The 25,189-nt window shown below is 38.6% G+C and overlaps 1 protein-coding gene across 3 annotated transcripts in view; it reads left to right on the top strand.

Annotated features, from left to right (window-relative positions):
- Positions 1-25,189, top strand: part of ENAH (ENAH actin regulator) — a 103,993-nt gene that overhangs the window by 61,696 nt on the left and 17,108 nt on the right. For 2 of the 3 annotated variants that reach the window (XM_075147227.1, XM_075147225.1), the window contains exons 4-9: positions 3,134-3,218; positions 18,731-19,050; positions 22,890-23,197; positions 23,464-23,603; positions 23,996-24,050; positions 24,376-24,424. In XM_075147227.1, coding sequence (XP_075003328.1) covers positions 3,134-3,218; positions 18,731-19,050; positions 22,890-23,197; positions 23,464-23,603; positions 23,996-24,050; positions 24,376-24,424 — 957 coding nt within the window. Of the gene's footprint in view, positions 1-3,133; positions 3,219-18,730; positions 19,051-20,964; positions 21,076-22,889; positions 23,198-23,463; positions 23,604-23,995; positions 24,051-24,375; positions 24,425-25,189 lie in introns of all 3 variants that reach the window. The other variant, XM_075147226.1, reaches the window with a different exon arrangement.

Raw genomic sequence — 25,189 nt, 5'->3', positions numbered from 1 at the left:
GCTCCCTTCAGGTACTGGAAGGCTGCTATAGGTCTTCCCGGAGCCTTCTCTTCTCCAGGTTGAACAACCTCAACTCTCTCAGCCTGTCTTCATAGGAGATGTGCTCCAGGCCTCTGATCATCTTTGTGGCCCTCCTCTGGACACACTCCAAAAAGTCCATGTCTGTCTTGTGCTGAGGGCTCCAGAGCTGGACGCAGTACCCCAGGTGGGATCTCACCAGAGCAGAGTAGAGGGGCAGAATCCCCTCCCTTGACCTGCTGGTCACGCTGCTTTTGATGCAGCCCAGGATACGGTTGGCCTTCTGGGCTGCTAGCGCACATTGCCGGGTCATGTTGAGCTTCTCATCACCAACACACCCAAGTTCTTCTCCTTAGGGCTGTTCTCAATCCATTCTCCACCGAGCCTTATTTGTGCTTGGGATTGCCCTGACCCATGTGCAGGACCTTGCACTTGGCCTTGTTGAACTTCATGAGGTTCTCATGGGCCCACCTCTCAAGCCTGTCAAGGTACCTCTGGATGGCATCCTTCCTTTCAGCATGTCGAGTTCACTTTTCTGCCTGGTATGTACCTTTAACTTGCCAGTGTCTGTTAGCATGGTGGTTATGAAGAGTCTATGCTTGCAGGGGGGAATTTGTCAGAGAACAGGCCAAATGACTTGGTAGCTGAACTTTTCTTTCTTGAAAGCCTTTGGTATACTCAGGTTGCATTTCCTTATGGCAAAAATGTGTAAGAAATACTAGAACAACCATGTTAATTGTTAGCAGGTGATTGTTTTCAGCTCTCTTGCATGCATAGCTATGAAAAAAGCATATAATTTACTGGAGTAGGTTGGCCAGGTTACGCTAGCTTGGCTTGCTGATGGATTGCATTCTGCAGAATTTACAGAGAACATGATTTTCTGACAGTGTGCTCTAGAATGAAGTTTGAGACATGAGAACAGGTTTTCTGATAGCTAGGCTGGTTTGAATAGCCAGTGCAAGCTAGATGGTTGTTTCCAGTGGTGCTAGCAAAAGGAGTTGGGGGGACACTGGCAGGAGGGTTGTAGAGTGGCAGCCCAAACTCAGCTACTGCAGCATGATAATACCTTCTTCAAAAAGACTGTTAAATACTCGTAAAGATTAAATGGGTGGAAGTTTGAGGTTTTCGTTTTTACTGTATTTTCAGTACAAAATAGTTGCAGTTGGTAAATGGCCATAGTATGTCCATTTCTTTTTATTTTTGTTCTTGTTCTTAATTTTTAGGTCAGTGTGTTTCATACTGAGAAACAGCAGATCTGAGGGGAGTGTGTTAGACATGGCAAGCAGGAGTGGTATATAGCACCTTTAAGCAGCAACACAACTGCTGCCGGATTGCTTCTACTTCTAAAAGTCCATGAAAGGCTGCAGCATGGTGCAGACAGCAAACAGCCTGGCTGCTTCCCCAGCTGCTTAGGAGCTGCGGTCATGGCTTAATGGGCATAAAAGCCTACCACCTGTCACGCAGGGGAGGTGACAGAGGAGGACGTGTGACTTCGGAAGTTTTAAAGCAGGAAAGTTTTCCAGATGAGCAATATGACAGATGTTTCTACTTACTGATAACTTAATTATTAATTATCATTGCAGTTTAATCTTTTGCATTAAAAACAATGTCGATTTTTGTCTGTGGGTATCTTTTGGAGATACTCCAAGCAAAAATAGTATATCCAGGGCAACATCACGTACTTAGGTATAAGGACCTAACGCTTAGGTGAAATACCTAACACTTGCTGAAAAGAAAAAATAAGGAAGACACCACCTCTGTAGTATACTTCCTGCTTTTATCTTCTAGAAGTAAGTTCTTACATTACTTTTTAACTGTAGGGTACAGTAGATGGTATACACTTTTATAATTTTCAGGATTCGTTGTCTTTATGACCACAGTAGAAACAATACTATGTTTGAGTAAATGAACCTTTTTGTATACCCTTTTGTATGAATGAACCTTTTGTATCCCCTTTAAACAGGGCACTTGTTTGCTGAATCTGCGGCAGATCGTCTGTCCTTGATGTCTCAATATATCACATATGGTCTCTTCATGTTTTCGGATGACTTTCACAAGTTCAGATGGCAAACAACTTTTACATTTTGATGTAATGAGATCTCCCTTATCTCAAATAACTTCCCCACTCTAACTAGTTTGGTGGAATCTCAGCAAGAAATTACTGTTTTGCTTTGGGACCTTTTCAGAACTGGATACATCATTATTGTTTTTAATTCTGCCTTTGCTTATAAATTCCATAATCTTAGGTTTAGCTATGGTCTAAATAATGTTCTATTCCCATTTTTACAGAAACAATGCATGATCTACTGTATTCCATTCCACATTTCTCCATCCTTCACTTCTATTAATTCTTTCCAAATAACTTTGTAAAGACATTCGTGAGGAAAGTGAAAAAGCCTCTTTGTTTTTAGAAGACAGATCGAGCATATACAATTATTTGAAAGGTGTATAATTCAGAATTGCCCATCAGTAAAAGTCGAAGATGAATTTGCATGTCCTTCTCTTTTGCATTTCTTGTGCTTAGCAGAATGCACAGTTTGTATATTCACTGTATGCCTCTGTTCCTTTGGACACAATACTTGCCTATCCACAAAGGAAGGTCTTTGATCCAAATTGGCGAGCTAAAATCTGAGTAAATTTTGGTGTGACCTGTAGAAACATAATTCATCTTCCTTCTCTTGATATGGTGATAAGCTTCTGATGTTTTTTCTCTGTTCTTTTTTTTTTTTTTATTTCCAGTGTTCTATTTAGGTGAGTGTTTTAATTTTTTGAGCCTTTTCTGTTCCTCCAAGAGTATTTGTTCATTGTTTTAAAAAAATCTCAGACTTGGAGTGCTTTTCAAAGCTTTTGTTAAGTCCCATCTTATATAAAATTTATTTTGCACTTCTGTGAAACCTTTTCATCCATGTGAAATAAATCCATTCTGCAAATATGTAAGGTAACATTTGTTGCAGTTTTTATTTGCTATATTATGTTGTTGAGCTTGTTTGGCTTAAAAAGCAGAAGTAAACAGTTCCTATAATGTCATGTGATGGCTGGCCTTTCTCCTTGAATTTGTGCTTTTTTGCAAAGTAAAACTTCAAATCATTAATTGATGGTCTGTCCTCACTTTTAGGTCCTACATTGCCTCGACAGAATTCACAGCTTCCCTCTCAAGTACAAAATGGTCCGTCACAAGAAGAATTGGAAATCCAGAGAAGGTACGGTATTATAAGTGAACAGCTGTTCAGTTAAAGAATGTAGTAACTCCTCACTAATAATGAGAAATTAAATGTCAAGGACTTACAATTACTCCCTTGCATTATGGCAGCATTTGTACACTTGCAGTTTTCAGTAATGCATCTTTCCTGTGTGAAAACTTCGATTGTAGCTAGATCCCTTGTTCGTGATCTCCACCCATTCAAACAATGCAATTGCTATTGGCCTGTCATGAAAGAGTTGAAGATCAGATGGGAAGCCTTGGAAGATTTCATTGCTGTCATTTTCAACCAGACTAATTAATTTTCCAGTGACTGTGTGTCTTCAGTTTTTGACACACGCTTATAAAGAAGAAAGCTTCTTTAGGAAGGAAGTTTTAATCTTTAGGAGTAGACAATTAAATCACGGAGAATGACAATTTTTCTTCCTGAATGTGGATGCACTAGATCAAAATATTGCATTGGAAAGCTTGTTCGCCTTTATACTATATTTGTTCTTTTGCAAAGAAACCTTCATTTTCTGCTTTCAGTGTATAAAGTTATGGAACCTTTAGTAGTTTAACTTGCAGCTGTAGCAACACTGGTTATATCTGTGCTGCCCTCAGGGAGTAGTCCCAGTTCCCCTGCCCAGTTGGCACTCCTCCAAGCTAAGCTGTCCCCTTGAATGTGAAGCCACTGTACCCTGTCCCATGCCCTGTGGGATATTTTTCAGACCCATAACATTTTTAACATACGGGCTTTTTTCAGTTCCTTTTAATAATCGCTACGTATCGATCATGTGCCCAAGTTCTGGGAACAAAGTTTCTAGTTGCCATATTCCCGCTTTTGTTGCGTGGCAATATGGGTTAGTGCTGTAGGTGGAGTGCCTGGGGTATTGGTATATGAAATGGCAAAGTCTTCTAGGATAGTGCTATCAGACTGGGTTAAGTGAAAAAAAACAAGACCTGTCTCAAGCATACTGCCTGTGGTGCAATCCTGGATTATTTTACCATCAAAATAATCCCAGGAGATTAGCTGTTCCCTTCCAGAAGGGATGCTGGGAGTGAGTGAGGTCACATGCAGTACAGATGCAGGGAACAGGATCCTTGAATAAATAGGAAGTGGTCCAGATTAATGGTGTAAACGCACTTAATAGCTTTCAGTGGTAACTGGAAAAATATTTTAATATGTTGGGTGTAATTGGCATTGAAGTTTTTTCTATTTTGATATTTTGCATTTAGTTACTTTGTGCAGAGCTGAGCAGAACCCGGTTGCTAATTTGGGAATAATTCATATTATAGATTTGATAAACTAGCTATACGTGTTGAAGAAAGTTTTGACATCAAAATTGGTCATATTTGTCCATTTCTTTTCTGCAGTAAGTTCTTAAATCTGAGCAGGGATCGCTTTATCTGAAGGTCCCCTTGTTTAAAAACAAATAGCAAGAAGCTCATTACAAATCTGTCTGTTTGATGCGTTTATGTGCAAGTCTGCTGTCATGGTAAAGGTCTTCTATGTCACTTCTTTTGACAGACTTTTAAAAAGCTTTTTTCTTTTGATATCCCTTCTGTTCTACAGTAATTGCTTTTAATATTTTTATTTCCCGTCTGTTCCTTTAGAAGGTTGTATTAATTGAAATTTATAATGCTGAAATACTTTTCAGAGAAGCATTGTAGATAGACGTCTCTTCAGAAAAAGCGGTGCCCTGTATTAAGAGCTCTGAAAGTCTTTCTTGAAATTTTTTGTGTGTAAAGGACATATTATCAAATGGCGTTCTTATGGCTTCGCTTTCTCATTTGATCAGTGTGCTCTACTTGTTTTAATCTACTATAATGTCCTCTTTGAAGTCTGGTCCTGGTTTTGATTTGTTTTTCCCCTAAAAAAGCATAGAGAACTGGAATGAGTGTTTACTCCTGTTGCTGGCTGGATTGTCTGTGGAAAGACTATTGCTGTTGTGTCATTAAGCCTAAGAAGAACATGTAATTTTGTTAAAACATTTCACAAATGCTTCTCCAGTCTCTTTACTACTGTAACTATGTGGTTGTAATACAGTTCCATTAACTCTGAGCTAGAACTTCTCTTCTGTAGGAACTGTCTTTCAGCTCTCTTTCAGCAATAGTCTTACTACCATAATGTGGAGAGTAGTAAATAGTTGGGAAGAAAAGGTTTAGGTATATATTACTTTTAACGTGTCTACAAGTGACATTTCCAGTCTCAGTAAAGGGTAAAGGCAGTGTGGGCAGAATTGAATTCTGTGGGGGCAGTAGACTGCAGGGAATGCAAGAGAAGGGAATAAATGTAACTATGTAGGAAGGAACATGGGGTTTGTGATGGATCAGTAGAAAGACAGGCTTTGCTAAGTCTATTGTTCGTGAAATGTGTGTCTGTAGGGTGGGGGGTTTGTTTATGATGTGGCTTGATAATAATTGTCTTTGAGTGCTGGTCTCATATCCCTCCCCTTAAATGTACCTGGATTCAGTAGTGTTTGACCAACTCCCATGTTAAGTTCAGGAAAATGTTTTTTGAAATTATTCTAAGCCTGAGAAAAAAATCTGCTTACATTAAAGTTGAAAAAAGGACCCTGTGGAGGTCATCTAGTCCAACCCTCTGCTCAAAGCAGGACTGATATCAAAGTTAAATTATGTGGCTTGTAACTTCAGGGTTTTCCTAGGCACACATAGAAATATTTCCTCAGAAATGTTTTGTCAAAGGAGTGACTGGTGAAGGATGGTATATTAAAGAGAGCTCTTCAACTGAGCTGATGTTTTTCTTTACTTTTATAACCGGTGTTCAAGAATCTTGGGGAAATTGGGAACTGAAGAATTAAATTAGATCATTGCCAACAAAAGTGTATTATTTTGGTTCAAAGATTTTTCTCTATTTTAGAAAGGATTTAGATGCCTTAATTTTGAGTAAAAGTGCTAAAGTAGTAATATTAATTTGTTTATTTTGCTGCAGAGCTTGTTACTTGAATATTTGCATTCTTTACTGTGCAGATTGTCATCTGTAAAGCCACTAGGACCAGATGTGTCATCTATAACACTGAGGTTTTTATGAGGCCGAGATTACATGTAAGATGGTCAAGGAAATAATTTTGTCTGGTGAATTGATAACCTTGTTACTTTCTTTTAAGAAACCTTAACACATGGTGTATGCTTTCCCTGTTAAGGAGTGCTTGAAGATAACTGTAATTTTCCTTAACCTTGCACTCATTTAAGTATAGTGATAGCAAACTTTAAAACACTCCAGCTTTCATTTTCGATCCTCAAAAATGAAGGGATTTTTTGTTATATGGGTTATTTAAGTTTTGTCACAGTGGTAGTCAGGCAGTGTTTATAAATTCCACTGATTGTTTGATAATGAGCCAACTTCCTTTGACATACGTATTTGTTAATAACTTCAGAGTTACTTAATGTCAAATACCATTTTAAAATAAAAGATTAGTTCATGGCATGCCTCTGTGTGCTACTCGTGCATGTAAATTTACCTTCTCTTTCAGCCATGGTAAATATATTGTCAGGAATATGAGTCACTGAGTTGGGATCTAATATGACACTTGGGAATTTAGTGAGTTAATGTTTATAAATAACTTCAAAATCATCACTGCTTCATAAATAAAGAGACCAAGAACACTAGAAACAGAGAAAGTGTATAGATTGTAAGGAATAATGAAGGTATACAAGCCGCCTGTTGTCCTTCAAGGACGTAATGGACCAAAACTTGACCGACTTCTGTCGTAAGTACTCAAAAATGTTAGAAGTTTGCATAAACACAACAGCGGAGTATTAGGGGGTTTTGTAATTGTTAAATACTTCAGATTTGCTTACAGTTTTAGCTTGTATCATGGATTGGGATGATACTGTTAAAGAAAACTTGGTGTGTGACTGTGCTAGAAAGTAGTATTGATATGGTGTGATCTTTTGGGAGGCTGCTTAGTTTTAGATAGTACAAGTTCAGAGGCTGACAAGGGTAGCAGTTTTTTATTTACTGATAGACTTAAGGGAATACTTTTTATTTTACAGATTAAAAGTCTTTTTTCTGAGATTTTGCTAATCTTATTTTTTAACTATGGTAAAAGAATTTATATTTTTTTCCTTGTAAATTAATAATTATTACATATATAATTCCTGAGCTGTTTTGAAAACCTGTGTGGAAATACTAAACGAAAAAAACCTGCATCCCACAATTCAGTAGCAATGTAGCTATAATAATTTAAAGGAAGGCAAGTTTGCCCATCACTTTCTGTCCCCGATAGCCTGGTTTCTACCGATTTCCCACAGCCCATGACCTTTCCCTAGTTAGTGGCCAGATATACTGTTTCCAGTTTTCCTTTGCTTTTGAAATTGTGCCATTTATCCAACAGCTTATTTTGAAGAAGTAGGATTTCTTTAAAGGTATAGGGATTGATTAGATTATAACTAAGCAAACAGTTCTAATCTGAGATAGGCATATGAATATAATATAGTAGTTGACTTTTTGGTTTAGGGTATAAGAGTGGTCAGTAGAATACTGTCATATGATTGTATTGTGTGCTGTGCGTGTTACAAAATCTGCATGAAGTAAACCAGAGGCATGGTCTAGATGGAACCAAAGGGTTTTTTTTAATGCCTAAGCTAAGAGTTTCTAGCAGGTCAAAGTTATATCAGTGTAAACTTTGAGCTGAGCTTGCTGAGGTAGTTTCATGGGACAGCCTGCAGCCATTTGGATCTTTCCAGCCTTTGCAGTAGGATGGGAGACCAAAGGGGACAGAAGCAAAAAGACCCATCAGTGTTGTTTTTATCATCTTAAAGACTTCATTTTTTTTCTTGACCTCAAAGTTTCTGGAAAACAGAGTTCTGGTATAATAATGACTTTTTTTCTGCATTTTTTTTTGTGGTGGTTTTTTGGTTTTCTTTTGTTTAGTGCCTCTCATTTTCTTTCCAGTCACAGTTTCTTCCCCTTCACAGTAAAGTTTTCCTTAGTTCTGTCAAGTCGAGCTTTCAGAGACTTAATAACTGGCTTTATGGAAAGGTAATTGGTGCCGTCTGGTTACAGTACTGAATAGCTATAGATGTTGGCTAACATTGACATGTTTAGCAGACTAAGAGCACTCTTCCATTAAGCAGTCTTTTGACTACATTGGCAAAATTGCTGCCTTAATTGCTGCAATTGAATATGGATATTGCTTAAAGGATGGTTCTGACAAGTATCTCAGTTAACACATTTAAAAATGTCTCTTTGAAATCTTACCCTTTCTGCAAAATTTTCAGTTCTGTGGGTTTTTTCCATTTAATGCAAAACATTAAATTGGGATTAGAAACTGTTCTCCATTTTTCCAGATTTTTGGTTATTGTTGTTCCCTTTTATGAAATTAGTTCTGTCCTGACCATACTCACTAGAATACCACTGAGGGACTTGCCAATGGAAGTAGATTTTTCTACTATTGAGAATCTTACTTTTTTCTAAAATTTGATGTACACAGATGACTTCCTGCAATCTGGCTTCTGCCAGATATGTAAACTAACACCACACTTGAACTTAGTAAGTTGAAAAGATCAAGGTGAGGAAAACTAGGTTTGATCAAAGAGCATTAATAGATCCCTTTCCCCATTAGAAGTCCTCTATCTAATAACCTTTAGGCTTATAATTGCCTCTTCATGTCTTTGTCGTGGTGGTTGGTTACCAGTTTTTGCTTGACTGATAAAACTAGTTCTTTCTCTTTACTTTCTTATTTCTGACTAATGCGGTTTGAGCTTATAATATAAAAGCCTGTTGTTAGACCTTAGATCCCTTTTGATCAAGGAAATGAAAGCCTGTTAGTTTGACCTTGCTAATGTGAAAAGCTTTAGAACTACTTTTGAAGAAAAGAATAATTAACCAGATAAAACATAGCACAGTAAACTGTACCAGGATAATATTTTCTTTTGCAAAAGAAGAAAGGCTGTTCATGCAGTATTCCTGGGCTTCAGTAAAGCATTTGCAGATACCAAGAGGGAAGTTCCTAGTTAAGGTGGAAGAGAGGAGGATTGCTGGGGAAGTGTGAGGAGCATAAGAACAGGCAATCCCTCCTGCATCTTTGGGGTTGGGAACAATGAAATTTTATTTGGTGTTTTGCTGATCAAAATAAGTCCTTGCTGCTGATGCGAGTTGAGATACTTGAGTGCAAAGGAGAACAGGAGGAGTTGGATGATGATGCAGATTTTGATGATCAAAATGGAATCGGAAATAATACATAGCTGGTGTCCTGTTTTTAGACACTTTTGGGGGGAAAAAACGCAACCTGTAGACCAAATACTAGTGTCTAAGATGTCTTAATATTAGTGTACAAGGAGAATCAAATTGACAGCAGAAGTGTTACATGCAATGGTGATCAATCAGGGGAAAGCTGCTTGAACATTGGAAATAGCTATAATGACCTCTAGATTTGCGTAGTGTTTCAAAATAATGATACACATAATCGATTAAAATGCCTTTATAATTTTGCATTAAATTAAGTGTAAAGTGTTCTTTGATACAAACTTTAAAAAAAGACATAATTGAAACAGTCTCACCTTTCACTACTGCTTAAAGAACCAGAGGTCCACGGCTGTTGAAGCTGGAAGTAATTGTCATTTCCAGAGCATATACATAAACTCACTTCACAAACCTCTTGCCTTTGAACAGTCAAATTTTGCAGATCTTCTAAGTGTCTGTTTCTTGCTCATTTTATCAAGTTGACTAGCTCTTGTCTGGGTTTCTCTGACATTTAACCTCTTCGCACCTTCCTAAGCTCTCTGTTGCATGAACTTCACTTTGCATCACCTAAACTGAACTCTTGCTCTCATCAAAACTCTTACCAAATTAGCTTTACTTTTTTTCAAGTGCTAGACAGTCCGGACAGCTTCTACCTGAACATACGGCACATTATTTCAATCACTTCTGCTAAGGTTATGTTATTGGTGCATCAAGTGTAGTTTTTATTGATGAAGACTCTTGGTCTTTGTGCAGGCTGCCTGTGTTTGATGGGAATTTGCAATCTGTATTGACATGATTTAGACTGTATTTTCTCTTTGTAAATGAATTACGAAATTTGGGGGGTGATGTGTGTTCATTCAATGGTACATAAGCATTAATGTGTAGGTCTTGACATATGTATTCAGTAGGTTTATGTGACCATACAGGAGAGTGAGCTCAGTGGTAAATGCTGAATTTTGGAATGATGAATGAATATTTAATATTAGAGATGGAAGAGCAAGTTTAACGTTAATACTCAGTTTTTATTACTCGAATAAGTTCCTGCAAATTTGAAGGGCCATAGCAGATACCCCTTTTTCTTTCCTGAACTTCTGCAGAAGAAGATCGGAGGATGACGCTATTAAAACTCTAACTAGCAGCTAAGTTCAAAATAATCAACATGTTAAAGCACTCTTTTATAAACGGTTGTAACAGTGATAAAGTAGGTTGACTGTATCTAGCTCAATTGATGTCCATAGCGCGCATGCAGGTACTTGCAGTCGCAAGGTAGCTGCTCTTCTGTGGACGACAACATGCTTCAGATGGAGCTGAGGTCACCCTGCGTCTAGTGCTGGCACCTCTAGCTCAGCTGTGCGTTGTGTAGCCTGTTTGCAGCCAGCTGCTTTATTTGTTGCAGTGGCTCGGTGGTGGGAGGAGGAGAGCCATCATGTGAGATGTATTCTGGTAGGTAGTGGCTGTTGGCTTAGATAATGGTATCTATGCCTACATGCTGGGGCTTTCAGCATTTTAGAATAAAACTCCAAACGTCACTCTCTTGTTTATTGCTCCATAGATTGAGGAGCTGGTGCAAGAGGTCAAAGCAGCCCTGAAAGCCTACACATACAGAGGCTCCAGGACTGGAATGCTACAGTCTTTTTGTCATAGTGCTAGTCATTGTAATGCAACTTTTAAAATTGGTAAATGTATTTTAACAGTTAAACATATTTAAATATTTATTTAATTGGTAAACGCAAGTTTAATGGCTAGATCACCGACACAGTTTGAACAACTCCATTGGTTTGGGTTGATGAATCCAGGTTTTGATAAGTAATTATGATTGATGTTATACGCTTACCTTTAGAACTTTGACATAATAGCATTATTCCTAGATATCTTGTTTATGTTGGGTTATAAAATTTACATTTTTTTAAAAAAATAGTGAAGCACAGAATGAAAGATGCAGATGTGGTTGAATAGTTTTGTTATAATCGCATTTGGTTTCTTATACAGAATGTTTTAACGGTAACTTTCGGAATAGATAAAGTGCAGAATATATTACTGCAATGTTTTAAGCTAGGAATGGTCAACCTTCATGCTGCCTTTTGGGTGTCATCCTCGTGTCTGTCTTCCGTTACCCCATGTTTGTTTGTTTTAGAATAGGTAACAGCACAAGCAAGAAACTGTTCTTCAAAAAAAGGAAAAAAACCCATGTGGGACACAAACCTGAAAATCTCCCCTCAAGAGAAACTGTTTTTTTTTTTTTTTTAATTTGACATTTTTTTTTTTAGTGATTCAAGTGATGTTTTTTTTATATCCTTTTTCAATACAGTCATCTTATTAGTGATTTTTTTCCCCATCCCTGTTGTTGTTGTATCTTTAAGCAGACAAAATGGGGATAGTATTCCTATTGATCTTTCTGAGTGATTTGATGCCCTGCTTTGACACCAAGTTATTCAGCCAAGAAAGAATGGAATATGAAATTGGTGTGTTCATAAATGATGACTAACAGCTGTCAAATACTATGTATTATCTGCCTGCAGTTGACCTCTTCACTCAATGCAGCAATTACTTCAGTCAGGTCTGTTCCTCAAGATATTTTGTTTTCTGCAGGCTTTGTCTTGGATCTTTGTTTTCTACAGTGAGTTTTAAGATCAAATACTTCAAACCAGTTTCTGTTCATCTTGGAATGTCTATCAGCTCAGTGCCTGTTGAATTTGGATGTGATACAAAGATGCTTCTGTCTGTACTGTTCATGGAAATACCTCTGGTTTTAGTGTATCTGGCTTCGTGACAAGAAGCCTTTCGGGTTTGTGGCTGGATTCTGTTATTCAAGTCGATATATGGCCTTCTCGGTGCGGTTTCTTATTATCTTTTTAGGAAAAAATTTAATGGCTTGATCTCGCATCCAAGAGCAAAGCAAGGCAGTGCTTGAATCCTGACGATTTATGTGAATGTACAGAAAAGCTTCCACCTGAGGAAACAAGGTGACCTGCCAGAGCAGACAACTATTTGCTTTCACAAACTGTTTCAGCAATGGATTTATTACATGTAGGTTTTTTTCTCTCGGTGCCCTTGTGACAACAGCTCTGTTTTTTGACACAATGAGAATTGCTTAATGCTGAGGCATACTTTCTCTGGTGGAAGGACAGTCTTTCCACAAACTGAGACACTTGCAGTAACTCTTCTGCAGATGACCAAGGTATAGGCTTAAATGTGAAAAGTGTTCCAGAAAAAGACAGGTTCTCTCTGACCATTAAGTCTGCTCTGACACAGAATATTGTTTTACTAGTAAACATTGAAGTTTCTTAATCTAGTTGAGATCTTTGTCTTCCCTTCAACTCATGTGGTAATGGTCATATTTTAAGAAAATTGATTGAGGCTTCAATTCTTTTGAATGACTGTTGAAGTCCTTAGCAAAAGGACCAGAGGATCGCTGTCCGTCATTCACCTCCAGGAGCAGAAGCTAAAACAACTTCACTCCCCCCACCCTTCCCCCCGGGGAAAAAAAAAAAAACACCCAACCAAACAAAAAAACCCAAAACAAAACAAAAAAACCAAAACCAGATCTAAAAGTATTGAATAATATTATTTTGGGATAGCTTCCTAGTTGCTGCGTGTGATTATCTGTTGAATGTAGTGATGTTAGTTGCTAGTGAAAGGCATGATAGAAAGGGATCTCGGTGTACATGAGGTATTGGCTCATTTCATATAACATCAAGAGCTGACATAGCACAATTTCTTAATTGTTACGCCCCTTTATACTCTAATTCAGAACAAACTACGAAGGCTTTGTCAGAACAAACTGGGAAGGCTTTGTGTGTGCCTGGGTAAACTAACAGCAATTCTGCTTTGCAGTTGTCATGTAGGAGAAATTCTAAACACCTTCACCATTGCAAAATGTGGGTTTTTTTCAGCAGGGATGCAACAGTGTGTACTTAACTCTGCGCACTGCTTAATTTCAAGAATGTAGTCATGCTCCTGATTCTTGGCTGCCCAAAGAACTGGAGGATTAATGCTGATAAGAGTCCAAAGTCACAAGTTAGTATTGTAAATAGGATTTTCTTCATACTCTGACTATACGTCCTCATACCTCTTTAACTGGACAAAAGTATAAGGGCAAGAAAAAGAGGGGCAATAACTTTAAAAGCTGCTGCAATATTAAAGTAAGTTAATTTAAAAGCAACAACAACAAAAAACAACCAATACCTGTGTTCCCCAACACCCCAAAGTGAAGTTTCCTAAGATACTTTCGGCATGGAACTAATTAAAATCCAAAAAGAAAGTTTCGTGAGTACAATGCGTGATAAAGCTAGCACCTATTCTGAAATTCTGAAGTTGACTCTGAATCTAAAACCACGTGTAACTACCTACGTTGCGTATGACTGACATGCTGTTCAGTTTTATAGCACTGTCTCAATGTATAGCACTATTCAATGTAAATTAGCTCTTAGATTCTAGTAATTCACACCTTTAAAATAATTAGAATCACTTTGCCTTAGCATAATTAGCATTTCACTGTAAGATAGCTTTCTGGGACATTTTTAGTACCTCTTTAGCTTTTTCAAAAGTTGTCCTGGTAGGTAAATACTGTCCTTTCTAAGGCTGAAGGATTTTCATGTATTGTTTTCACAATGCTCTTGAACGTTCTCATGTTTTAGAACTACCAAGTCTTGACATTTCAGAAATGCATTAATTGAGATTAGTGATTCTTCTTAATCTACTAATGTTTTTGCATAATGTAATTTTGATCTCTGACAAAATTTTAAAATAAAATTACATTATCTAATGCTAACTAAACAAAACCAGGGGATTTTAATGCAAACAAATTTATCGTCTTTTTTTTTTAATTATCAAAATGAGTTCTTAATCTTTTTAAGCTACAAGTATTCCACCTGTTAAGCTGTAGTTCTTTCTTAATTTATGAAATTCATCCTTGCTCATTAAATTGTGTTGAAGCAACTTGATTGCATTACTGGTGTACTGATCTGTGCCACCTTTGGATTTCTATCTGAAAGGTTTATTAAAATCGTTAAAACTACTGTAAAAATGTAGTGGGTTGTCCTGTGTGGTTTTGGGTTTGGTGGTTTTTTTTTTGCTTTTCCTTGTTGACAAAGGGATGCTTCAGCGATATATAATGAGAATAATTTAAACTTAAAGTTATTCTCAAGGATGGTGTATTTCATCTCATATATCTTACTGCATGGGAATTTTATATAAGATATATTTGCAAGGTATTTTGCTGCCCTCTTTGGTAAAGCATTTGTATTGTAAGCAAAGTGCTCAACTTGTTCACAGTTTTTATTTGTACGTTTAAAAAAATTCTGGTTTTATTCTTTTATTTCCTGAAGATAGGGAAAATGAGGATTCTTTTACAAAAATAAAACATTAAATATTGAATCACTCTATTTATTTAATTATGAGAACTTTTTCATTTAGGTCCTGTGTAGGTGAAAGCGGTTATCTCACTGCTGTATATCTATATCTTAGTAGACAGCCAATACAGTTTGATAGTGCTGATTGTGGACTGAAATATTTTTTGCTTCAGATAAAGGTTAAAGTGTATAAATGCTTAGGTACATTTTGTTATGACACTTGGGCATTGTGTGTCTTTATAGCGCTCTGAAGAGGAGAAAAACCCCAGGTGAGCTTCAGGAACGTGTTCACACGTATTAGGAGAACTAGTCAATCCCAAACAAACAGTTTGATTTAGATATACATCTTACGCTTGTATGTAACTACATGCTATATAGAGACAGAGTATACATTTATATACAGTCTCATCATCTGTGTCTCCCTCCTCCCCTCCTTGTATATAGTACGTACATACACACATGTGTGGACATACCCCTCTCAATAGTTAGAAAAGCTTTGAGTAAAAACTAGCAAAAGTCCCCACCCTTCTGGGCCAGGGCAAACCTTGGAATACTTCCCCCTGCTACGCTGCAATCCTCTGGGCATTTTTGGTTCAACAGCTTCTTGTGCGTGATGCAATTTCTGTTTTCTGAATGACCTTCCATGTTTTTTTTTTCTTCTGTGGGCTTTTTCCTGGTCTTTCTTTGAATCACTCTGGCAAGAAGTTCCACAGCTCATCTGCCTGATGTGCAGAAGTGCTCACTTTTTAAAATTCGTTTAGTACTTTTAAAAATTTTTTTTGAGCTTTGCTGTTATTAGTTGCGTTGACTCTTTCCTTCCAGCTGTTGTATTAGGATGTCTTCAGTGCTCTGTAAAGACCTCCAGTTGTCTTTTCCAGAATGCAGAATTCCAGCTTCTTAAGTTATTTTTTTAATGGAAACTGGTACATTTGATCACAGTGTTGGTGCTTTTTGAACCTTTTCAGTTCTGCTGTTTTCTCTCTTTTGAGATGGGAACAGAGATGCAGGGTTTGTGAAGCAGGATGATGGTATTTTCTATACTGCTCTGTAATCCTTTCCTAATGTGTAGCATCTGGTTTATGTTTTTGAACAGAACACGTCAATGAATGGATGTTGTCATAGAACTGTCTGTCATAACCCTAATATCTTGCTCCTGAGTCAGTAGTCAACTCGTAGTCCAGCATTTTATATATGAATTTAGCAGATTTCCCCTCTCTCCCCTGCATCACTTCAGTTATATCTCGGTTGAGTTTTATTTGCCAATTTTATTGCCCAGTTACTTGGAATTAGAAGATCCATCAGTAGTTCTTCATAATCGGTCATCATCCTTGCTATCCTAAATAACTTAACATTAGGGAGCTTAGTCAAGAGCACCTCACTGTGTCTTTTCCAGATTGCTTATGAGAATATGAAATCGCACAGCTCTCGCTGTGGCTTATTGCAGAACTGCCTCGGTGACGCTGCTCTTATGTGAGAAGTGACCTATATCGAGGTTCTATTTCTGTAAAGGAATTAAGAACTTAAGAAAAAGAAAATTTAAATATCTGGCAGCTGCTGGATGTGTTATTAAACCCCATGAATTGATACCTTCTAGTTTCATAAACTAAATATAACATGAAATATTTATAACCTCAAATGCCTTATCTACATTTTAGTTTTAGGATTAACAGTGTGTACATTTCTAGGTAGAATCCGCTAGTTTCTGGCAAAGAAATGAAAAAGAATGAACAAAACAAACAAAAGCTGCTTTGGAGTCTGTAAATGTTGACTCCTGCTCTGAATAACCTTTTAGCTACAAACACCTCTCCTTTACAAAAAAAGAGCCGAAGATGACCAAGCTGAAGCTATGCATGATAAAATCTATTATTAGAGGAAAGCAGGGTTTTCATCTGAGGGAAAAAGAGCACATAAAAAAACTAGTTTTGTACAATACAGAGCAAGCAAAAATGTAATACCAAAAATATTTTTAATATCCCTTTTGGAGCTTAAATTTCTGTGGTTTATATTGTATTCTCTTGATATTTTGTAGAAATCCTCTACTGGTTCCAAATATGTATCAGTCAATTACCAGACTTTTTGGTGGACTTCAGAGGCTAAAAATCAAGCATTTACAAGCTGAGTTGCAGCACTAATTTCTTAATGACTGCTCTTACAACTTTGTTATATGGGAGAGCAGGAGCTGATGGAAGAACTGATACAGGAGCAGAAGTATTTTGCAGCTTCTGAGGATGTTGGGTAACAAGTTCAGTAGGGAAAAGTCCTTTTGCGGCACATAACTGGAACTTAATTGCTTATAGCAATTAAGAAATTTCAGTATTTTACAGGGCAGGTTTTATTTGTTTTTTAAAGGGAATACATGGTTCTGAAAGAGGATGGACTTCAATAGTAACACTGTACAAGCTGGGGTTTCCAGTTCTGCCAGTATTTTCTGAGCATGGATAGGAATGAAATAGCTGAAGTTCCCTTCATTTTCAGGCTTCAGTTTTACATGGCTCTAAGCATATAGTATAGAATTACTAATGACCTTTCCAAATAAGATTGCCCAGTGGCAGTATATAGGAAACACATATCTAGTAGCTAAGTTGTCAAAATTTAGGTCTCCTTTTTGCTGTATATTTAAAAGCTGCCTGTGCTTTGTATTTGGTGAGAAGCTATCTTCAGTCTGCATCTGAAGCTTGGCAGTGTGCATCTGAAGCACACAATGTCTGTGTGCTTTATATACAAGTTTTTCTTTTTAAATGTCATTATTTTTTTTTAAATAAGAATTCAAATAGAGGACAATAACTAAAGTTTTCAGTGACATGTACTGACAGGAATATACTGGCTATCGCTTTCAGGAGGATGTGCCTAATTTTTATTTTAGTAGTGAGTTCCCCCAAGAGATGAAAAAGCTTTGAAAATCAAAAAGCTGTATTTTAGCCAACTAGAAACATGTATCTTTTTAAATATAATTTAAAAAAAACTAAAGAAAATACAAAACAAGTTGAGGGGAAAAAAAGCAAAAGGGTTGTTTACAGCTTTTCCCACTGTATCTTTGCAGGAAAGTCCTTTCTTTCAGCCAACCTAGTCGCTTTGGCAGCAAATTTTGCATGATTCCTGCTTACCCTTAGGAAGTTCTTTATATTTCCTCTGCCTGGCTTTTACTTGTTTTCCTCCTCTCGACGTCTTTCCCCTCTCTGCTTTCCTTTGCAAAGACTCCCATGAGCTGGAAACCCTGCGAGCTCCCTGCAGTGTTTCCCTGGCTGCTGCACCCTGGATTTTTTTCTGATCATGTCCAGTTTTCCCCTGCCTTCAGGGTGTTCTTGTCTTGATGCCAGTTAAGTTTTATGTGCGTGTAGTAGTATGCAGGTGGAGAGGGACACACATACATTTTGATGCTTCTGTAAAATTTGGATAAATACTAGTTGACTAGTTTATCTGAAAAACGTAATTTGTTTAGGGGTGGGTTTTTTTGATGAATATTTGTGTTACTGCTATTTAGGGACATGGTGTAGTGGGCATGGTGGTGTTGGGTTGACGGTTGGACACGATGATCTTAGAGGTCTTTTCCAACCTGTATGATTCTATGATTCTATGATTCACTGTACTTTTATTCACTGCTTTGAGTATAAAATACCGTGGAAAGAACAAGTGTAACTCCGTATCCCAAACTGGGAAGATTGCATCAGTTAGTAAATTATAAGCAACAGCTTTCTACTCTTACCTCTTGAAAGCTGTCTCTCAGAATGTTAAATTAATTAAGAAGAAATTGGATATATGATTCTTTGTACTGTAAGCATAATACAACTATTATCCAGCTCAGAAAAATAACATGCAGAATTAAGAATTTTATGTAGGTACAAACACTGTGCTTTTATTCTTGCTGGTGCAAAGATTGTTGATTAGTTTATCTCTTCTTGTCCTCTAACAGTTGCTTGATATTTTTGGTTTTCACTTTGCAGCTTAGTCTTTTTCCTTTTTTCACGATTGTAGACAGTTGCAAGAGCAACAGAGGCAGAAGGAGCTGGAACGGGAGAGGCTGGATCGTGAACGAATGGAACGGGAGAGGCTGGAGAGAGAGAGGCTAGAAAGGGAAAGACTTGAAAGAGAGCGCCTAGAACAGGAGCAACTGGAGAGAGAACGGCAAGAAAGGGAACGGCAAGAACGCCTAGAAAGGGAGAGACAAGAGAAGGAGAGGCAGGATCGAGAAAGACTTGAACGACTTGAACGGGAAAGGCAAGAAAGAGAACGGCAAGAACAGTTGGAAAGGGAACAATTGGAATGGGAAAGAGAGAGAAGAATTTCAAATGCTGGTAAGAATTTCGAAACTGAGTGTGTTCAAGTACCAGACTACTCTTTATGTGTTTGGGTGATGGAGTGGGAGAGAAGCAACAAAGGGCAGTGAATACTGTTGTGCAACAACAGTCAGTATTTCAGGCTTCTATTTGCTGGAATTGCTTCCTTTTTTATGGCAAGAAATCCAAGATCTTTGACTTTCCTGTCATAATTTTCTATTAACTCTGAAATAAACTTTTTTGCACTATTTGCTCACTCCATTGCCATACTCTCTGTTCGCTTGAAGAACTTGAATCATGTTGGGCACCTCCAACATTGGTTAAAGTATGATGAGTTGAAATTTCTACATACCTTATCATTGTTTGCTCTGTTAAATAAGATGTATTCTCATTACATAATTTGGAAAAAAAACCAACGTCAAACATACCAGGTTGAATGTGTTAATGTAGAAGGTATGTACCTACATAAGGCAAAGCAATAGTCCGAGAAATGCCTTTCAGTATGAAGTCTTGCTTAATTTATCATTGTAGTAACCCTTCAGTGAAATGTATTATATGTATTTGTAGATAAGATAATGCACTGCCTGCGGAAATGTATCCAGCGATAACTGAAAGCTTTCTCGTTTTGGTAATATAATGGAACATTTGTCAAGCACTTGGTTGTTCTTCAGTAACAAACTCAATTTACATAAGAAGTCAGCTCATGGTAAAAATCAAGGAATACTATGTAAGAGCTAGTCACCTCAGAGCAGAGGATTTTATTGGTAGTTTTATTCCCAGTACTTTCAAGTTTGCGATGAAGCTTTTTCTGGAGAAGAGAAAGATGATACTTACCTGCTGCCTATGGTATGAGTTTTGATAGTGGAGTTCTTACAAATGTTAAGATCACTACACTTGCTTGCAGTCTGCAACCAAACAAGAAGATAAAAGCTGATAAAAGACTCATTAATCAGCCCTGTATCTAATTCATCTCACAGATGGGATTTGAGAAAATTTACTCTAGAACGTACTTGTAAATTCGAATGTTGGCACAAAAATAGTTGGTAAAATTTAAAAGCAGCTGTTGATAATATGTAAAACTTTCCTAACAGTATTTTCACTTGTGCCTAATCCTCTGGTACTAACTGTAGTCTACATTTATACATTTTGTTTGAATGCTGGTTTTGTTGCTTCATTAGCTCCCTTTTTCTCTTTCTCCTTTTTTTATCCTGCCTTTGCTGCTGCTTTCCATCTTCTGTCCAGCTCCATCTTTCGACAACTCCCCGTATAGCACTCCACTTCCTGAATACTCCAGTTGCCAGCCTCCTTCAGCACCTCCTCCATCATATGCAAAAGCAGTCTCAGCACCAATGTCAGAGGCCACACCGGAGTACGCTGTAGTGACTTCTGCACCACCGACTTCCACTCCCCCTACACCGCCTCTAAGGCACTCTGCATCACGTTTTGCTACATCTTTAGGCTCAGCTTTCCACCCTGTTCTCCCCCATTATGCTACGGTTCCTCGTCCGCTGAACAAAAGTTCTCGGCCCCCTTCTCCTGTCAATGCCCCGGCGACTTTGCCTCCAAATACAAAGCCTGTTGCCTGGTCCGCGCCCAGTTTTGCCCCCCTTCCCCCATCTCCTCCAGTAATGATAAGCAGTCCGCCAGGCAAAGCTACTGGTCCGAGACCTGTCCTCCCAGCGTCGGCTTCTAATCCAGTGACCCAAATGTCCACATCTCCCACAGCTCCTAACGGGCTTCCTGAAAACCTGGCTTATCCGGTTCCTTCACCTTCTACCTCAGGTCCAACTCCGCCTCCGCCACCTCCTCCCCCCCCACTGCCTTCCTTTCCGCCTCTGTCACTCTCTGGACCTCAAGCTTCTCCTTCTCCCAACTCCCCGAATGCCTCGACTCCCTCATCCAAGCCTAGTGTTCTCCCTTCTCCCTCTGCAGCTACCCCTGCCTCTGTTGAGAACTCTCTAAACTCTGTGCTGGGAGACTCCTCTGCTTCTGAGCCAGTCTTGCAGGCAGCCTCTCAGCCGATTGAACCTACGACCCAGCAGGGTAAGGCTTTCTGTTATTGCTACTAATGCACTAATCAGGAATGCAGTCAAAACCAATTGGTATCAAAGCCTGTAACTGCCCCGAAGAATTAATACAATGCCGCCAAAGTTGCAGTGATCTTAATACCACAATGAAATACCGTTTGGAAAACTGGGGTAAGGGATACTTCAAAGCTCCACGGAGAAGAGCTGGCGTTCTGTGGCCTGTCATAAGTAAAATTCTGATTTTTTTTTAAGCTCTCGCCTGTCGAGAACAGAGCTTGTCAAATACTTGTTTGGTAAATCTTGCACTGTTAGTTTATTTGGAACATGGTGTTAACAGGCAGCATCATTAGTTTCCTAATGGAAGAAGGTATGTGCGGCTTTGGACATGTGAATGACCCTTAAGCGAGGAATAATCTGAAGCACTTTGATACTCTGTAGTTTCAAATTTAGAAAGTAGTATGTAACACCTACAGCATTTCTTTCTGGACAGCGGTCGTATTTTGATATATGACTGTATGAGCGCATATATATAAAGACAGGTCTTTCTGTGGTATTCTACCAGCGTAGCTAAAAAGACTTTAGAAAAAAGGTTGGTTAAGCAGGTGACAGTCTTAATGGACACTCTACCAATATGATAGAAATGTGGTTTAAATAGATGTAAATGTTTTTGTTCACCTGAATCCTGCTTTTATATTGATTTAATAGATTTAGGTCTTTGTATGTAAGTCTGCAGTAGCTCAGCAAAAGGTGTGGGCAAGAGGGGCTCCTGGGGGATGAGCAGAGTGGCTTCATCACCCCCAAGCCATGCAGGGTGGATCCTGTGTATACCCTCTTGTCTTAAATGAAGGTGTGAGCTACTCTGGGATGGAGTGGAACTGGGGTAAATGGCCTCACTTGTTGTATGAAATAAAAGCGTGCACTTGGGTGGTGAGTGACGCCAAGAGAGTTTAAAAGGCTTTTAAATTCACACAGTGGTTAGCAGAGCAGGAAACCAGGAAGACTCGTGTGTGAAATTCCTGCCTGAAGAGGTTGCTTAAGGTGGTTGTGCAGCATTTTAGTAGCTTATGGCAGTTTGGGCAAGGCGGGGGGAGGATGCGTGGGGCTGTTTTCTTAGTCACAATTTCTTAAACTGTTCCTATAATGAGAACACAGTGATCATCAGAATATTCTTTCTCCAAAACACATTTTGTGTTGCACATCCATTCAATGTGAATTTAAAGCATTAAAGGAATCTTAGATAAAAAATAGAAGAGCTTGTTCCCATCAGCTTAAAATATGTCAGTCTTCTAACTTACTAATTAGCGTTTGTATTAAATTATTAAAGTTGATTCCTGGAATGTTTTTTAGAGGAAGTATTTTTATACAGCTTAGAAACTAGCGTTGGAACTCAAACAGTTCAAGGGTTCAGATGTTTGGGTGGTGCGTTAAGTGCTTGTTAGTACAATGAAAAGTCACTCTGTGTTTAGCACCATTTGAACTCACAGTATTGTTCCTACGCGGTATGACGCTTGTGCCTTACGTGACTCTATAAAAGCTTTCCCAGTGTAAGATTCTTCTTGGTTGCAGCACAGAACCTGACTGGAGGGGTCTTCTATGTAAATGTCTCTGAAACTGTCTGATCTCTCATAGCATACTATGTAATATTTTTAGTGCATTTAATAAGAATGCTTCTCTCCTGCTGAAACTTGCAGTGTTTTCTTGCCTATAAAAAGGACCCTTACCAGTATTAACGTCTCATACACTGAGCAAAAGAACCAGTATTTCAATGGAAATAAGATCTTTCTTTTCTAAATCCTTAATCTAGTCTATTTGTTTTCTCTTTGATACTAGGTGTTGTCCAAGGACCACCTGCACCTCCTCCCCCACCCCCCCTACCCCCTGGCCCAGCTCAATCTTCAGTAGCAGCCCCACCTCCTCCTGGCCCACCACCACCACCTCCGCTTCCACCTTCAGGGCCTCCGCCACCGCCACCACCACCTCCTCCGCTTCCTAGCCAAGCTCCTCCCGTTCCCCTTCCACCTCCTGCTCCCCCCCTCCCCGCCTCTGGATTTTCAGTGGGATTTGTGTCCGAAGAAAATCGCCCTTTAACTGGATTAGCAGCTGCACTTGCTGGAGCCAAACTTAGGAAAGTCTCACGGGTAAATACAACTCTTGTTTCTTTTTCCGATTCCTGTCTCTAAATCCTGTCTTCCTGAACTGGTTGTAATTTTTACTCAAGATTAATAGCAGTATCAAGACTTTTGGGGTAGGCTTAATTCATTATTAAAAAAGCGTTACAGGATGTACTACCAGCCCATCACATTCTTTATACAGTTGTTTCTTTCTCATATGTGAGCTTTGCTTCTTTCATTAAGTCAGCTATCATTTTATTTGCACATCTGCTGTTATTTTGTGTATTATGAAGGGTGAAGACTCCTCCAGTTCAAGTGGAGGAGGAGGAGGCGGCTCTGCTTCATCTAAAACAGACAGCAGCCGTGGAAATGGACCACTTCCCTTGGGAGGCAGTGGGTTGATGGAAGAAATGAGTGCCCTGCTGGCCAGGAGGTAAGGAGCTGTTTCTGCTGTGATCCAGCCACTTAGTCATTGTAGAGGTAGGATTTTGGGTGCCTGTTTGCAGCTGGCTAAGGATCAAATAAACATCGTCTTGCTCATGTGGTTGCTTTGTGAAGTTGATAACGTTTTGTGAATAGCCATTTTTACTCGAGTGTAATCGAGTAAAACTTTTCTTCTGTGTAAGACTTTGTGCAGCAGTAGGGGAGCGGATACAGACTTCAAGAGGAGAAAGAATTGCACAGTCACTTTGGCAGGAGGGCTTTGTCCTTGAAAGTATTTTGGAAGTACCTTTTTAAACACTAATTTTCAATTACCTAGCTATTAAGGTGTATATGTCTTTAATTACACTAAACAACATTGGTAACTTTTGTCTCTGCTTATAGGAGAAGAATTGCTGAAAAGGGATCAACAGAACCCGAGCAGAAAGAAGATAAAACTGTGAGTTGAGAAATCTTATCTACTTCACATTATTCAATACTGGATTATGAGAGAGATTCTAATGGTGTACCTGAGAGATTATTTATACTTTACCGTATATATATGTACACACACAAACACACATAACCACTATTTTGTGAAATGCATAGTACTTGCACATTTTCTACATACAATTGAGCCATTTAAATCTATATTAAAAATCTATATAAAAAGTGAAATAAATATTTAAATAGTTGAGATTAATCTGTTAGATTCACAGGAGTCAAAGGTGTTTTTTTTTCTCCCTTCCTCCTCCCCTCCTCCCTCTCTCCTCTCTTTTAATCAGGAAGAATCAGAGTCTTCAACTTCTAAGGTTTCTTCAACAAGCACACCTGGTAAGTAGCACAGATTTGTGAACTCTGTGACTCTACAATGCTAAAACCTAATGACAAATCCCAGTCAGCTGTGCTGAATTTTGGAGCCTGCCTCTTCTCCCATGATTACAGCCTGGCATTTTGCTGTAGAATGGGTCCTGGTTCAGAAGCGTTTCAGAAGATGACAGATAAAAAGAACATCCACTGGAACATCGCACTTGGTCTAGGGGCCTCCTGTGTCGAATCTATGGGGCTGATGCACAGAAAGCAGTTGGTGGTGAATGTGAAAGCAAGTTGTCTCAGTCATTGCAGGACATGAGTTGGGACAGTAGTTTGTTTCCTTCAAGGCAGACGTACAAGACTATCAGAGTCAGACAGAAACAGTTGCCACTTCCAGGTACTTTAGTAAAAGATTCCCTCACATGCAAGTGTCCTTTCTAAATCAATATAAGTGCATGGAGTAAAATTCTTTAACCATGATTCCTCTGCTGAGGTATGCTTGTGGCAGAGTTTGGAACTGTGTAGCCAACGCTTCTGCTGCAGTCAGTAAGGAAAGCTTATATCTCACCAGTTCTGTAGTTGGCCAAGATGTATTGTCAGCATGCATATGTATTCATACTGTAAATGCTTGTGTTACAAGGACTCAAGTGACACTCAAGACTTTCTTTTCCTGTCCTTTAGTAGTACCTTCTTGTACCCTTAGCTTCCCTGGCCACCTCTCCCTACGTGCATACAAAAGGGGGAGGATGTGCCATATAACCTGCAGTTTGTCATCCCAAAAGATAC

Source organism: Calonectris borealis, chromosome 3 (assembly GCF_964195595.1).
Source record: "Calonectris borealis chromosome 3, bCalBor7.hap1.2, whole genome shotgun sequence".
In the NCBI taxonomy this organism is placed as follows: Eukaryota; Metazoa; Chordata; class Aves; order Procellariiformes; family Procellariidae; genus Calonectris; species Calonectris borealis.
Note: the sequence above shows the minus strand (reverse complement) of the source record. Positions and strands in the feature narration are given on the sequence as shown.